This window comes from Oreochromis niloticus, linkage group LG9, assembly GCF_001858045.2.
Source record: "Oreochromis niloticus isolate F11D_XX linkage group LG9, O_niloticus_UMD_NMBU, whole genome shotgun sequence".
In the NCBI taxonomy this organism is placed as follows: domain Eukaryota; kingdom Metazoa; phylum Chordata; class Actinopteri; order Cichliformes; family Cichlidae; genus Oreochromis; species Oreochromis niloticus.
The window spans coordinates 21,698,189-21,712,300 of NC_031974.2; the positions used below are offsets into that span (position 1 = coordinate 21,698,189).

The 14,112-nt window shown below is 41.3% G+C and overlaps 1 protein-coding gene across 3 annotated transcripts in view; it reads left to right on the forward strand.

The window, feature by feature from the left end:
- Positions 1-14,112, forward strand: part of mllt10 (MLLT10 histone lysine methyltransferase DOT1L cofactor) — a 46,636-nt gene that overhangs the window by 22,475 nt on the left and 10,049 nt on the right. For all 3 annotated transcript variants that reach the window (XM_005471753.4, XM_005471754.4, XM_005471755.4), the window contains 6 exons: positions 339-437; positions 732-1,068; positions 1,773-1,991; positions 2,105-2,599; positions 7,906-8,066; positions 12,105-12,222. In XM_005471753.4, coding sequence (XP_005471810.1) covers positions 339-437; positions 732-1,068; positions 1,773-1,991; positions 2,105-2,599; positions 7,906-8,066; positions 12,105-12,222 — 1,429 coding nt within the window. The remainder of the gene's footprint in view (positions 1-338; positions 438-731; positions 1,069-1,772; positions 1,992-2,104; positions 2,600-7,905; positions 8,067-12,104; positions 12,223-14,112) is intronic.

Here is a 14,112-nt window from a genome sequence, read left to right on the forward strand (position 1 = left end):
ATCTCAGATTGAGTCTTTGAAATGCACTGCGGCTTCTTTCTCTGCCTCTCTTCACTGAACACACACATGCACGCCGACTCAGTCTCCTCCACTTAGGTGCTTACATCCCATCTCATACATTAGCTTCTCCGCCAAGCACTTTTAAAAAATGGTCTAAAATGTCCCCATGATCATTTTTTTTCCCTTCTTGCCATTTTTAGTCTTTTCCTAGTGTTTCAAATATCCAAAGAACTAAGGGTTTTTTTCTGGCTTTGTCCTTATTTCTTTCCTCCATTCACTCATATGCTGAAAACCTTCACTCATCTGTTTTCTCTTCCCTCCCCTCCAACTTCAATCAGAAACATAAGGAGCGAGACCGGCACAAACCGAAACACAAGAAAACCTCCATGGACATGTCCCCCTCCCTCGTCCTTCCGAACATCATGGTCCCAGAGAAGGTGAGAGCACCCCTCACTCCTTTGTTTTGGTCATTAGTAACATGTGATTACTTGATTTATCTTTGTTAAACTCTTATATCCCTAAAACATCCTGTGCCCTTGATGTATTTGCTCGTATTTTTCACTCATCTTTTTCATTTGGCCGTGTTTTTGATAATTTCCCTTCCTGTTCCGCTGTTTTGATTTTCTTGTCCTCCCTTTTTCTCCCAATATCCTTCTTTTTTTCCCCATCATTCTCCCACCCACCGTCCCTCCCGATTCATTTATTTATTTATTTTTTTAACCTTCTTACAGACCTATAACACTGGCAATTCAGGGGGAGGTGTCTCCTCTCTGCAAGCATCTTCGCAGAAGCGATTAGATGACAGCGCAGCGCGTTTTACCAACGCCAACTTTCAGGAAGTCTCGTCTGCTCACTCTGGCAGCAGTTCCAAGGACGCCTTGGCTGCAGACAGCGTCAAGGCTGCGACTGAGGTGAAGAACAAGAAGAACAGCGGTGGAGGTCACACGGTGGGACAGAGGGGCGGCCGCAAGTCTCTCACCTCCTCAGGGAAACCCCTCCCCTCTGCTGTGGTTACCATGGCAACTTCCTCTACATCTGCCTCAGCTTCAACTGGGCCTTTCCATCAAGGTGAATTGATGGTTGCAAATGGACCTCAATATTATTTCCCCCCACACACATGGCAGTTAGAAAAGTGAGAATGCAATGATGGCTCATCTGGTGTTGTTACCCTGCCCACCCACCAGAAAAAATGCAAACGCATTAAAATTGCAAAGCGTTATTTAAAACCCGAATGAACTTTTGATTCTCTGGTTTTATGAGTCCACGTGTGCTGTGTCATCGACTGGATTTCAGTCGCGCACCAGACTTTTGTCTCTCGCCGTGATAAGACTGTTTTGTCTCGACGTGGCCTCTGGCTCTGTAATCTGGGGCCCCGTCTGAGAACAGCCCTACGCACACAAACACAGGCCGACGGAACATGTGGGGAGGTCATGACGTGAAAGGAGTCACTGTTCACTCCTGTGTGCTCCTGTGTTTTGCGCTGTTACAGCCTTGAAGCCCTTGTCAGTTGTGTGTTTTTGTCTAGCAGAGAAATTGTGCATTGTGTGCGCTTTCAAGAAACTGATACAAGGGAGGGCTGCTTGACGAGGAAGGGCTGACTGTAGAGGAGAGAGAGAGCATTCGAACTGATAAAATGTCTATTTTTGTTATCTTGTTTCTGTCGCTCTCAAGATGATCGAAAGGAGTGTGTTCTGGAAACTTGTACAGCTCTAATGTGTCATGCCTCTCCTCTCTTTGTTCATTCCTTTCCCACTCGTCTTTCATCCACCCAGGCCTCCTGTTGACCAGTGCCAGCAAGACCCCCTCTGCTCCTTCCTCCTCAGACTTCCTAAGTTTCACAGATTCATCGTTGCGTCCCGGTGGTGGAACTACCTTCTCCTCCCCGCCGTCTTTCAGCAGCTGCCTTGTGAAGCCAGGCTCAGAGGGTGGAGCTTCAGAGGGAACTACAACTCTCTTTGGTTCTCTTATGTCTGCAACCACAGCTTCAGCAGGTGCCACACTTCTTTTTCTTTTAACAAAAACAATATCATGTTTGTTTAACTATTAAAAACATGTAACAATCACATTAACAAATGGGAAACACTGTTCTTTCTCATCATTGCAGTGGGTGGAAAGCTGTATGAGAATTCCCACAGTCACACAGCGAGTGAGACGACAAGCCTCGTTGGGTCCACTGGCTACAAACGGCCTCAGCCTTCGAGCTCAGGACTGGGGATCAGCGGAGCAGCCGCAGGAGGAGGGGAAGATGGGGTAAAGAAGAAAAAGAAGGGCAACTGGCGAAACAGATTTGGACCTTGCTTTACCACAGACGTGAAGCCTTCTGAGCCCGCACCCTCCCTAACTCTCCCCACCACCTCCACCGCCAACACCACCTCCTCCTCCACCGCCTCGCCTTCCTCCTCTTCGTCCTCAACGCTCTCAGGTCGCCCATGCTTAGTTTCCAGCAGTGGATTAGGGGTTGGGGTAGGAGGAGGATCAGGAGGAGGAGGAGAGAGGGGACTGGGGGTCATGGGTGTCAGCGGTGGGATTCAAAAGTCGCCGTCACTCCTCAGGAATGGGAGTCTGCAAAGCAACAGCAGCTCTACAACCACTGGGTCAGGTAAGGACGAATGAGAAATGTGACGCACAGCAACGTTTCACAACCCCTTTTAGAGTTTCGTAGACTTGAAGCCCCTCTGTCTGTCAGCTCTCATGATGGAATTAACTTTATAGTTTCGCTGTAGCTGAGCAAATAATGAAATAAATTTTGGCAACTGAAATGAGGAACCGGGTTGGTTTCATTTGAGATCTATCGGGTAGTTGTGACTTGTAAGACCCCGTTGTGCTCTCCAGTTTCATTACAATGATCAAAAGGAAAGTAGTTTGTGTGAGGCCTTGTTGCAGCAGGTTTTCCAGCTGCTGAATGTTGCAAAGGTGTATGAATGTAACACATCTGGGCAGCATATTTTAAATATTGCCAATCAGAAATGGCCAGAACCGGTGACACCTGCATGTTTGTATGTAAGAGTGTGGGTCTGTGTGTTCCTGCACACACGTGGAAGTGGTCTGTGTGTTTTGTTTTTTTTGTTGTTGTTGTTGTTTGGGTTTTTTTCCTTTCTCATCGTGTGTTCAGTTGCTTGGCAACTGTCTTTATGCTTTGGAGTTTCCCAGATGGAAATGGCTCAGCACAGCCCGCACATCCCACATCTCCCCTTTCTTCCAGAATCATCACCCTTTTGTTTCTCCCTCCTGCTCTCAGCTGCTCGCGCCTACCTGCCTTCTGCATACAGAACCAACACTCACCTGTTGATGCTGTGTGCAGCTGGAGCTCTTAGAGTGCTGACACCGATACACGAGCACGCAAAGAAAGTGGACACGGTTATTTAAATTCATGCTACAGATGAATCCACTGATCAAACTCAAATCCGTTGCTGATCTCTAGGCTGACTTCTGTCACTCTTTATCTGATATTTAGGCGATTTTTGATTTAATCTTTTCTCAATTTTCCTTTTTTTTTCCCCACTAGAAGTGATCGTTTCGAGTGATTGATTAGCCCTACATCTGTTCTTGACCTGTAGCTTTAGAACTTGTAGCTGTGATGAGTATTGGACATTGCAGCTCCGCACCAGATGGATTGGACTGCAGCGTTCACAGAAAGCGAAGATTCAGGAGTAATTATGTTGTTTTGCCTCGTAACAGAGCAATTTGTAAAATGTGAAAAATGATGAGATTCTGATCAGAAATGGGTTGCTAGGCATCGGATGGTTGGCTGTCTTGATTTGCATTGTGTGTGTAGGAGTCATACTTTTAATGGGAATGTTGTATTCTTGCAGCTCTCTGCCTGAATCAAACCAAAATTGTAACCATTCAAAGCTTAAGTGTGTTAAAACTACAGGCGCAAAGTGTCTTCACAAATGCTGATCTTCTGTTCTGCATTCAAAGGTGGGTTTACTTTGTATGTTAGTTGTTTTGGTCATGAGCGGGTGAGTCAGAGAACTGGTTTTGTTTGCTTTCTGAATGTAATTTTTTGCAGCAGGGGTGGTTGAGCTTGTTTGTGATTCCACATCCATTTTAGTTTCTGGTTCTTTTCCCTTGAGCAGTGGGGGCATTTCGGACTTCAGCTGGTGAGAGAAGATAGGGCAAACAGTGGTGGTTATGTATGACTGTGAATCATACGTATGCGACTGTGAGAAATTAAATCATGTGTTCTCCTTCCTACTGTAAATATTTAGCCAGGGGTTAATGCAGGGCAGTAATGGGGAGGATCTTGGTGTTTATCTCCCCCTCCTCTGTCCTGTCTGCTGACTCCACCGTGCTGATGGATAGATAGTTAGCCTGATAAATATGTGGTGTTGGGTGGGGAGAAGCAGGGGGTTAGATTTTGGCTGGGTTAATGTTTGATGGCAGCGGGGTCACCGATGGGACGGACAAGCTCGCAGTAGTTTTGGTGTGTGGGGGAGGAAAGACGCTGGGTGCAGCAAAATTTATTCACACTGGTGGGAATGTATGTATGTATTTAAGAGAAGGAAAAGCAGACAAGAAAACAAAAGATATCATTTATTTGTATATTTATTAGCTAATTTATGAGATTATTTTTACCCCTAACACTTTTTTAAAATGAATTTCCTCAATTATCAGCAGCTTGGTCTCACCTCTGCAGAGCACATGTGAGAGGTTGTGAAAGCAAGGAAATACTCTGTGAGCAGGATTTAATTTAAATAACAAATTAAGCTTAATGTTAAAATATGAGCATGTCTATTATTAAAGTTTGCAGGTGTGTAATAAATAAATAAAGTAACATCAGAAGAAATTATTTAAAGATTCACAAATGTCAGTATTTTAAGGCAGAGCAAAATAAATAAATTTTAAAAAATCAGTAAATAGAGATTGGTTTGTAATTAGTACTTTTTTTGGGGAGGGGTGTGATGTTGTGCCATCACAAGAAACAGAATTTATTATAAAAAAGGACTGCTAAATGCCTCACATTAAAGAAAAAACACACACAAACACACTCAGAATATATTAGATTATGTTGGGCAGCATAGAGAAAGTACAGTTGAAATGAAGGCAGCGTCTACCAAACAACACATTTAAAAATAATATATATATATTTTTAATGTAAATCAGAAAATATTTCCAGATTTTTCACTATTAAACTGTAGCAAATGAGTTTCTAGTGTTAAAAAAAGAAATAGTAGTTTAGAGACTTGAATATGCCTCTTCTTATACTTACTGTGGAAACTGTTAAATTTAGTTTGCCGTTGTTGACTCTGAAACCGACACGCCTTTATCAGTCTATCACAAACCCACATACGTTTTCTGATGCACACACCCGTTGTGCGTGTTACAGTTGCTGTCCTCGATTTGGCTCTAAATACACGTCTGTTTATCTTTGGTGGTAGAAAATTGTCAGAAAAACAAAAGGCTTTCTGTTGCCGAGACGTTTGTCTTTACATAAACATCTCCACGTTTAAACTCTGATTAAGTAACTCTCTGCAGTCTTTGGGAAAACAAGCTGCAAGGCTCCAGGAGAAAAGACACTGAATCAGACGTTAAATAACAGAATGTGATGGCATGCACTTTGTTTAATTTAATGTCATCTTTTTTTTACGTTCTGAATGTAGACAACAGAGATTTCCTCTTGAGATAATATCGGCTCGAACTAATCGAGGTGGATGTTTTTCAAGCTTACAGGCGTAGTGAGCAGGAAGGGAAAAGGAACGGGAAAGCTGGGCGATGGAGGCTGTTGTGCTTCAGGGGCTTAACAGTATTGATCATACAAATAGGGTTATAAGTTTTACAAGCTCAGGTTTGTTTGTGTGTAAAGAAATATAAATATATATATTTTTTTCTTGTTCTTTGTCTTCTTTTGAAAGAATCTTGCCACGAAAAGCAGTAATTAAATCTTAAAAGGAGCAAAAGTACAGGTTAAGGTTAGCGAGTCCTCGTGATGATCAGCAGCTTTGTTTTGAATGGCCCTAATACATGTTTTTCAGATTATTTATTTATTTATTGTTTAAAATATCAGCGCAGCCTGAGAAGTGTTAAACCTCTGGTCGATCTTGTAATCTACTTTGCGGCTAATTCCTGTAAATCAATAAATTTGGAGTACAAAGAAAAAGAGTTTAGGAATTATGATAATTGTAGATGTTGAAAATATAATTGGTGTGCACGAGTAATTCAGTGTACATGAATTTAGTGTACTTGTTAAATTTGCGGGAATATTTTCATTAAAATTTTATGAGTTTGGGGGAAAAAAACTTGGGTTTAGTTTGGTGATCTAATTCAGGAAATAAATTAAAACCTTTTTTTTTTTTTTAAAATAAGTGAGAATCAAATATTGCATACACACACTGTGACACATAAATGACATTCAATTTTGGGACATTTAAATTACCCTCTGTATTATTATATTATAATGGAAATTTGAATTAAAATGAACCTTTTTCCCCCTCCTCCTGTTTCCTGCACTGTTTTTGCACCATCCCTTTGTGTGTAACCCATTTCATCAATGGCATTAGCTAAACTCTGATGAATTGTTGGTTTGGCCTCTAATCCAGCTGCTAAAAAAATCTTGCAGGAGCTCATGCCCCCTGAGTCTCTGCAGCCCTGCTTTGGGTATCAATTTTTCTGGTGCATATTACAAAGCGTTATAAATAGTATGTAGGCCCATGTAGTGTGCTATCTCTCTCCCTCTCCCTCCCTCCCTCCACCCCTCCCCTCCTGGCACAAAGATCTCTTGTTCCCCCAGTGAATGCGTGCTGCCCTGAGCCATTCAGGCTTTTGTGGGCCTGAGGGGCCCCTCTCTCTCCCCCCCTCCTCTGATGGGGTCAAAGGGGGGCAGGGGCAGGGTTTATCCCTAGTTAGTGGACGAGGACAAGGGTGTGTGAGGGGAGGAAAGAGAGCGAGCAGAAAGATAAGAGAGCGCAGTGTTTTTTATGGATGTGTTAAAATACAGGAATATGTATGCATGGGTGAATTACAGCAGTTTATATTTTAACTATAATATATAATTGTTATTTTTAATATGCATATGGGTAAAATTGGTGTGTTTTTGTTTGCAAAACAAAGAGCACAAAAAGGAAGAACACTGTTTCTTCTCTTATCCCTCATCTCAGTCCTTAAATATTTGATTTTAAGTCATCTGTGGTGTGTGTGTGTGTGTGTGTGTGTTTCTGTAATTATTGCAGTTGAGGTTTTTTATGACCATAAAGACACTAAACTATCTCACTGCATACAACCCTGCATACTGAACCGTTCATTACATTTGTTGAATTTATTAATAACACATTAAATTTCTAACAGATCTGCAGCTTGTTGAAACACAAATTCTTTAATTACTGCGAACGAGTCAAACTTTAATTTCTTTATTTCTGTTTTTTTGGTGATTTTTTTTTTTTTTTCCATTCATTCGCCCTGTATTTTTTTTCTTTGTTGTTGTTTTTTTATTAAAAAGAGTCAAATGAAGTCGATTTTAAAACAGGTAACAAGAAATATATTTACACTTACTGCACAAGTGTGTGACAGTTATGAAAACAAGATAATGGCGGTAAAACAATGAATAATTATTCTGAGAAAAATCCACTGTTAAAAATCTAATAATGCTTTCTTAGTCAAAATTGACTTATATAAAATAACTGCATGGACTGCATACAGTGTGTGAACCAAAAGAAACTGCATGTACCAAAAATCAATGCTGGTATAAAATTTTAAAGCAGCGTTGTGTCTGTTAGTCAGACTTTTAGACTAGATGCTAAAAGCTCACATGTTCCTAAATACTTTCACAAGTACTTAATATTATTCAGGTAACCCATGACGATGTGACAGCGAATCGTCATACACGGCAGCAGGACACAGAAATGTTGATCTCTAGTTTTGCTAAACTCTTTGTTTAATCATCTTAATGAACAGCTTATTTCTCCCCAGGTGTTTTCTCCGTTGCCGATGGGTCCTCATCGGGGACGGGAGCCGTCGCCATGGGCGGAGCCAACTCGGAGTTGTCACAGCAACAGCAGCCCACACCTTCTCTAGCCCCTCCCTCTCCATTCACTGCCACAGCGCCGCTAAACAGCACGGCATCAACACACGTGAGTCTGCGCTACAACCTTTCTACACTCACGTATATGGAAATACACGCTCATCAAACCCACCATGACACACGCTCTGTCTCTCTCACACACACACACATGCACACAGTCTATTCAGCACCCTCTACATCTACCCATTCATCCACATCTTTGGCATCTTTGAGCTGAAGTGCAGATAAACTGTGGGAATACAAATAAACCAAAGCACACTAATTAAACGTCTTCCGCACCAAATCTCTCAGCACTATTGTTAATCCTCCGCACGTTAATTGTGTGTGAAATGTGTTTCCCGACCTTGTGCGCATTGTATTTTCTCAGCTCAGTTATTCTGTAGCCAATGGTGAGGTTGCACCTGTAGAGGGTCGTTGTAGCTCATTGAGAGCACAAAAATAAGTCTTTTTAACATCTAAACTACAGCCTAATTAGTTTTTCCTAAGTCTAGCAAGCGAGGTCTGTGAGAAAATACTTGTGTTATTTTTATTAATGAAACTGATAGAAATCTGTTTTTTGTGACACAGAGGGAACATTGATAAATCATCTTTTTTTCCCTTTTCTTTTTGAAAGCGAGTACACATTCAAGTTCCTCTATAATGAAATACTAGACTAACCCACCAAGGCTCTGTGTTGTTATAATATGCCTGCACATTTATGATTTTTATCATGTCACTCAATGGGGAGAATGGTGACGGGGGTTGGGGGGCTTCTGGGCTAAGCTGGGAAAGCACTCATTCACAATACACTATGTGAGAAAGTGGGTCCAGAATCAAGGCTGCATAATTAAAGGTAATCAGTCCTATCGTGAAACATTTAGGGATTTTTTTTTTTTTTTTTTTTTTTTTGAATAATGGAATAGAAATAAAAATGGTTAAATTTTTATATGTATTTCCATTTAAACCTCGTATATAAAAGCAGCAGTTAAGCACTTTGAATGAATTATCCAAGACCTTTCTCAATTTTTAGGCTTTTCATCATTTTCACTGTGCACTGCTGGCTCATATAACCCTGATATCCAGTTTTAAGGTTGTTGCATCCAACGCGATCAACTTGGCCCCTTTCAAAGCACCTATCTCCTAGAAGGGTGCAGGGAGCCCTCTTCTTCAATCACTGACCCCAGTGTCCGTCCTTTCAAAACGTCCCCAAAGTCTGCATTCTGTCTCTGTCCACCCAGCCCCATCTTTCTCCCGTGTCCACTTACCACCTCTCTTTCGCTTTCTTTCTCACACACACACACACACACTTTCTCTCACCCTCGACCTTCCTTCTCTCCGTCCCCATCCATTTCTCTTCCCCCCCTCCCCCCCTCCAGTGTCCTGTGATGTAATGACATCTGACAAGCACCACAGTAGGGATGGAGAGATAGATGGTGGGAGGGGAGGGGTTGCAGCGACTGTGTGTTTAGGGGGGTTAGCGCTCGCGCTTTGGATTCGCTGGCTCGGCCTTCATCTCACCCTGCTCCTTCTCTGTTCAGCACATATTATAGAGGACGGGAGGCCCAGGGAAGCACAGGATATCACGCCTGTTTTCTGCATGTATAGAGGAGCTTGGGTTGCGGCTGTGTGCGAGTTTGTGTGTCTGTGAGAGCGAGAGAGAGAAATGAGAAGAGGGCTGCAGAAAGGAAGCATAAGGGCGACTTAATAGGGACGGTTTCTTTTTCCCCCCACAATTCTTTTCAAATTGTTTTAAACATGTGTGTTAGTTTGTAAAGTGTGATGCAGGCCTTTGGGCAGTAGACAAGTGAGCACACACACTCGCGCGCACACACACGCACGCACACTTTAAATCGAATTGGGAGTAATTACACAACTATAGAAGGATGCCAACAACAGGCTTTCCTCTCTCTGTGTGTGTTGGTGTGTGTGTGTGTGTGTGTGTGTGTGTGTGTGTGTGTGTGTGTGTGTATGACTGGGTGAATGACAGAGACCATTTGCTATTTTCAGTGCGCTAGCAGACTCTTGGCCTACTGTTATTGGCTATCAGCCCAGGACAGAGACAGGGAGTGCGAGAGAGACTTTAATGAAAAATGAATGTAAATGAAAAATGAATGTTGATGGGAAGGATTATGGCACTGGGAGGAGGAAGAGGAGGAGGAGGACGGGGTGGGTGTAGAAAGAAATCTGAAGTCATTTCAGAGGAGGATGAAATGGTCAGAGGGAACAGGTTCCATTTTTGGAAATTAACCTTTAATAGGAATTGGAATTTGCAGGATGTTGTCCAGATTTTCTGTATTTACACCTACTGTGTGCATAAATTTCTGATATGAGATCATAGCTTTCGGGCTTTTTTGTTTTATTCCTCTGAACCACTCCAGAAATTTAAACAAATATATCATAATCACCCCTAAAGCAGTGGGACAGAATACATAAACACACACGAGTTTTACTGACTCTCTAAAGCCTGGATTTGTGTTTTTAGCCTTCATGTAACTGGTCTTTATGACGTATTTTTGTTTCAGCTCAAAATCAAACAATTTTACTCAATGAGGTTTCTGATTGGAAACAAAGTGGAGAAAGTGCAGTAAAGCAAACTACAGAGAGCATTTGGCTTAAACTGTCAGTTTAAGCTGTTTTTAGTTAAGTAACGATGTCTGGCTTTCACAATTTTCCACACGTAAGCTGGACGACAAACTACAAACTTCTTTCCAGCGATGGATTTTAAATGCTCCTTTTTTTTCCTCATTTACTCCTCAAAACACTCGTTTTTGCACAATCAAAATGGTCAGCCATTTTGTCCTTCTAGATGGACCTGATTCTCCTGCTCATGCTCCACCCTCGCTGTCCTCGCTCTCTGTCGACCCCACCCTTTACTCCACAGTCCTTATTTGGGAAATGCCTTAATTGGATTAAACTCTATGCATCAGAAACACTTTGTCAGCACGTCAGCGTATTGTCGGGGTGCCGAGGCACTCTGAGCCCAGGGTGTGTGTGTGTGTGTGTGTGTGTGTGTGTGTGTGTGTGTCTCTAACAGAATAATGAGCTGTGGATTCATAATATACCCGTGGGTGTGTTTTAATTTTTTAATTTATTTATTTTTTTAAGTGATGGTAGATTTCCGTCAGTCCACATTTAGAGATGCATTGCAGACACATGCACTCTTAACCTGTTACTACAACTGTTCCACTTGATAATAAAGAAACACTGGCTGGTTTTTGTTTGTTTTTTATGTATAATGCTTAAAAAACAAAATATAAAAATAAAATAAAATGATAATATTTCTGGTATTCTGGTAAACTTTGAGGTAATTTATATAGTAACACCAGCAAAAATGTGCAGGTTTCCATATTTGAAATGTAGAGGGGTGTGTGTGTGTGTGTGTGTGTGTGTGTGTGTGTGTGTGTGTGTGTGTGTGTACACCAGTGTAAATTTTTATCATTATTTTATTTATTTATTTATTTATTTTTTGTATATTTTAAGTCTGTTTGAGCCCAGATAAACTGCTTCTTGCTATCCTTTGATATTTTACACGTTACATTTTAAAAATATTTTAATTGTTTACAAAAATCAAAAGTGTGTGTACACCACCAATAGTGTATTTTTATCATAAAAGCCAAAAATTATCATCACGAGCCAAAAATTAAAGACTATTTTTAGCCATTTTTGTTTTAATAAATTCACTCTGATGTGTCCCAAGTTTATTCATTTATTATTCAACGTTTTAAAACGCGTTTCTTGGGACACTCAGACCGTTAAGACCTGAATCACCACATGATTGTAATGTGGGAAAATTTCTTTCTCACTCTAAAAGTTTACAGCTGGATTCTTGCAAAATTCGTGAGATTATGATCAAGAGGGAATTGATCTTGCCAGCTTAAATTTTGCCTTTCATGCAGTCAGTTGGCACTTTTTTTTTTTTCTTTTTTCTTTTTTTGAAGTTGCCTTCCTTTTTCCAAGCATGACTTCTCAGATGGTTCAGTGGAAAAGAACAATCATGTGGTTATCTAAAAACTGCTGGTTTAGCCATTATATTATAAAGAGTCAAATCACAGAGAAAATGTGGCTTCTTGTGTCTCATGTGTCACTGTTTGTTTGTCTCCGTCCACAGGTGAGCGCTCTCCCAGGCTCTGTCTTCAACCTGGCCCCCCCCCACATGTTTGGCAACAGGCTGAACCCCAGCTCGACCATGGCGGCGCTCATCGCACAGTCCGAAGCCTCACCAGCAGGTACAGCAGCAACGCTTCATGCAGCAGTGCATGTTTGTTTGTACGCATGTGAAAAAAATAAAATGTGTGCGTGTGAAAGAGAGCGACAAGGACACGGAGATGATTGATAGGTCATTGCCCCCTTGATCCCGCAAAAAAGGTCAAGGGTCAGTGATATTCTTAAGCCCCTCCCACTCAGTTCTGGTTAAACGGCTTGGATTTTCCTCTATTTTCTCTTCTTTTTTCCTGATAAACTTTAATCAGTATGAAAGAAAAAAATAGGATCTTTTTGAGGAAATACTCCTCCAGGAGCCGGCAGGAGCTCCGGCAGTAGAGAGAAAGTCAGTTTGTGCTGTCTGTTCAGCGCAGAGGAGCTGATGAGGGAGTTACGAGAGACTTTAGTAATCAAGAGTAGCCGCTTCCTGATGCAAGACATCTGGTTGGTCAAAGCGACGAGAAGCAAGAGAAAAGAGGCGAATAAAGAGTGGAGAGGAGGAAGCAGTTCCTGCTGCCGGTCAGCAGTCATCAGAGCCAGATCCAGGCTGACCCGCAGGTCAGCTCACTAATCAGGCTGACTGACAGGGGGCCACGGGGCCGCGTGTGTGTGCGCGCATTCGTTCATGCATGTGTCCATGTGTGTATGTGATCCAGAGACCTAAATCTGTTTACCTCACTTTATAAGCACCTATTTTTAATGGGTGCAAATCATGCATTTCAAGTTTAAGATTAGACAACTTATTAACATCAGCACTTTTTTAGAAGTCAGTGCAGCGTTTTTGGTTTTTTTTTAGAAACTATGGACAGGCTACTAGGCAGGTTCAGTGTGTTCAGCAAACCTTATATATAATTCATGAAAATGAACATTTTGATTGCAAACTCTAAAAAAAAAAAAACCCAAAACAACAACTGTTTTCTTTTGGTAATTAAGAAAGAAAAAAAAAGATTTTATGCCATATTTAATTTTGTAAGTTGTTTCAGGTGTGTGTGTGCGTGCGTGCGTGTGTGTGTGCGTGTGTGTGTGTGTGCGTGTGTGTGTGTGTGTGTGTGCTATGCTGTTGTATAAAATTAAATGTTTCCAATTGGAAATGTGTTTAATTTGTAATTAAATTAAATTTATAATTCAATATGAAGTCATTTCTGACGTTTACACAATTTCAGATGTGAGTATTGTAAATGTTCTCCACTTTAAGTGAAACTTAAATATAAACATAGTATGAATTAATAGGCCAGTGATTTTTCTTTATTGATTAGCTTTTCTTTAGCGTCAGTAAAATTTCCTTTTTTGCAAAAGGTGAAATATTCAGATATTAAACCAGCAACAAGTATTGTGTATTTTTCCCCCCATATTTGGAAACAGACTATTTTTGGAATATTGACATAAAACAGTTGATTCATTATTAAAATAGTGGCAGATTTATTTTCACTTGGTTGACCTATTGCTTCATTGAGCTGCACTAACTAGTAATGAAAATAATCATTAAGCAGCCTTAATGAACATTGATATTTCCTTACCATAACATTAAGCACACAGACGTGGAGAACACGTGTCTGTGGCTACATAAGCATGAAGTTCTGTTTGTCGGCTAGTAAGGGTCATGTGAGCGTAAACGTGCAAGGTGTGTGTGTGTGTGTGTGTGCGTGTGTTTGTATGCATGCAGCCTGTTTACTTTGGCAGCCGTTTCTCTTTGCTTTTGAGTGTCTGGAGGGAGGTGCCAGGGACGGAAAGGGTTACGACAGAAAAAAGGACTTGAAAAAGAAGAGAGCGAGGGACTGGAGTGGTGACCTGGTGGGGGTAAAAGCTGGGATTGACTGTCTTAAGTAGAGGGGAGTTTGTGTGAGTGTGTAAATGCAAAAGTCTGTGTGCATGTGTGATTCATTACTCTCACTGAGGAAAATGAAAAGAAGCGTCTG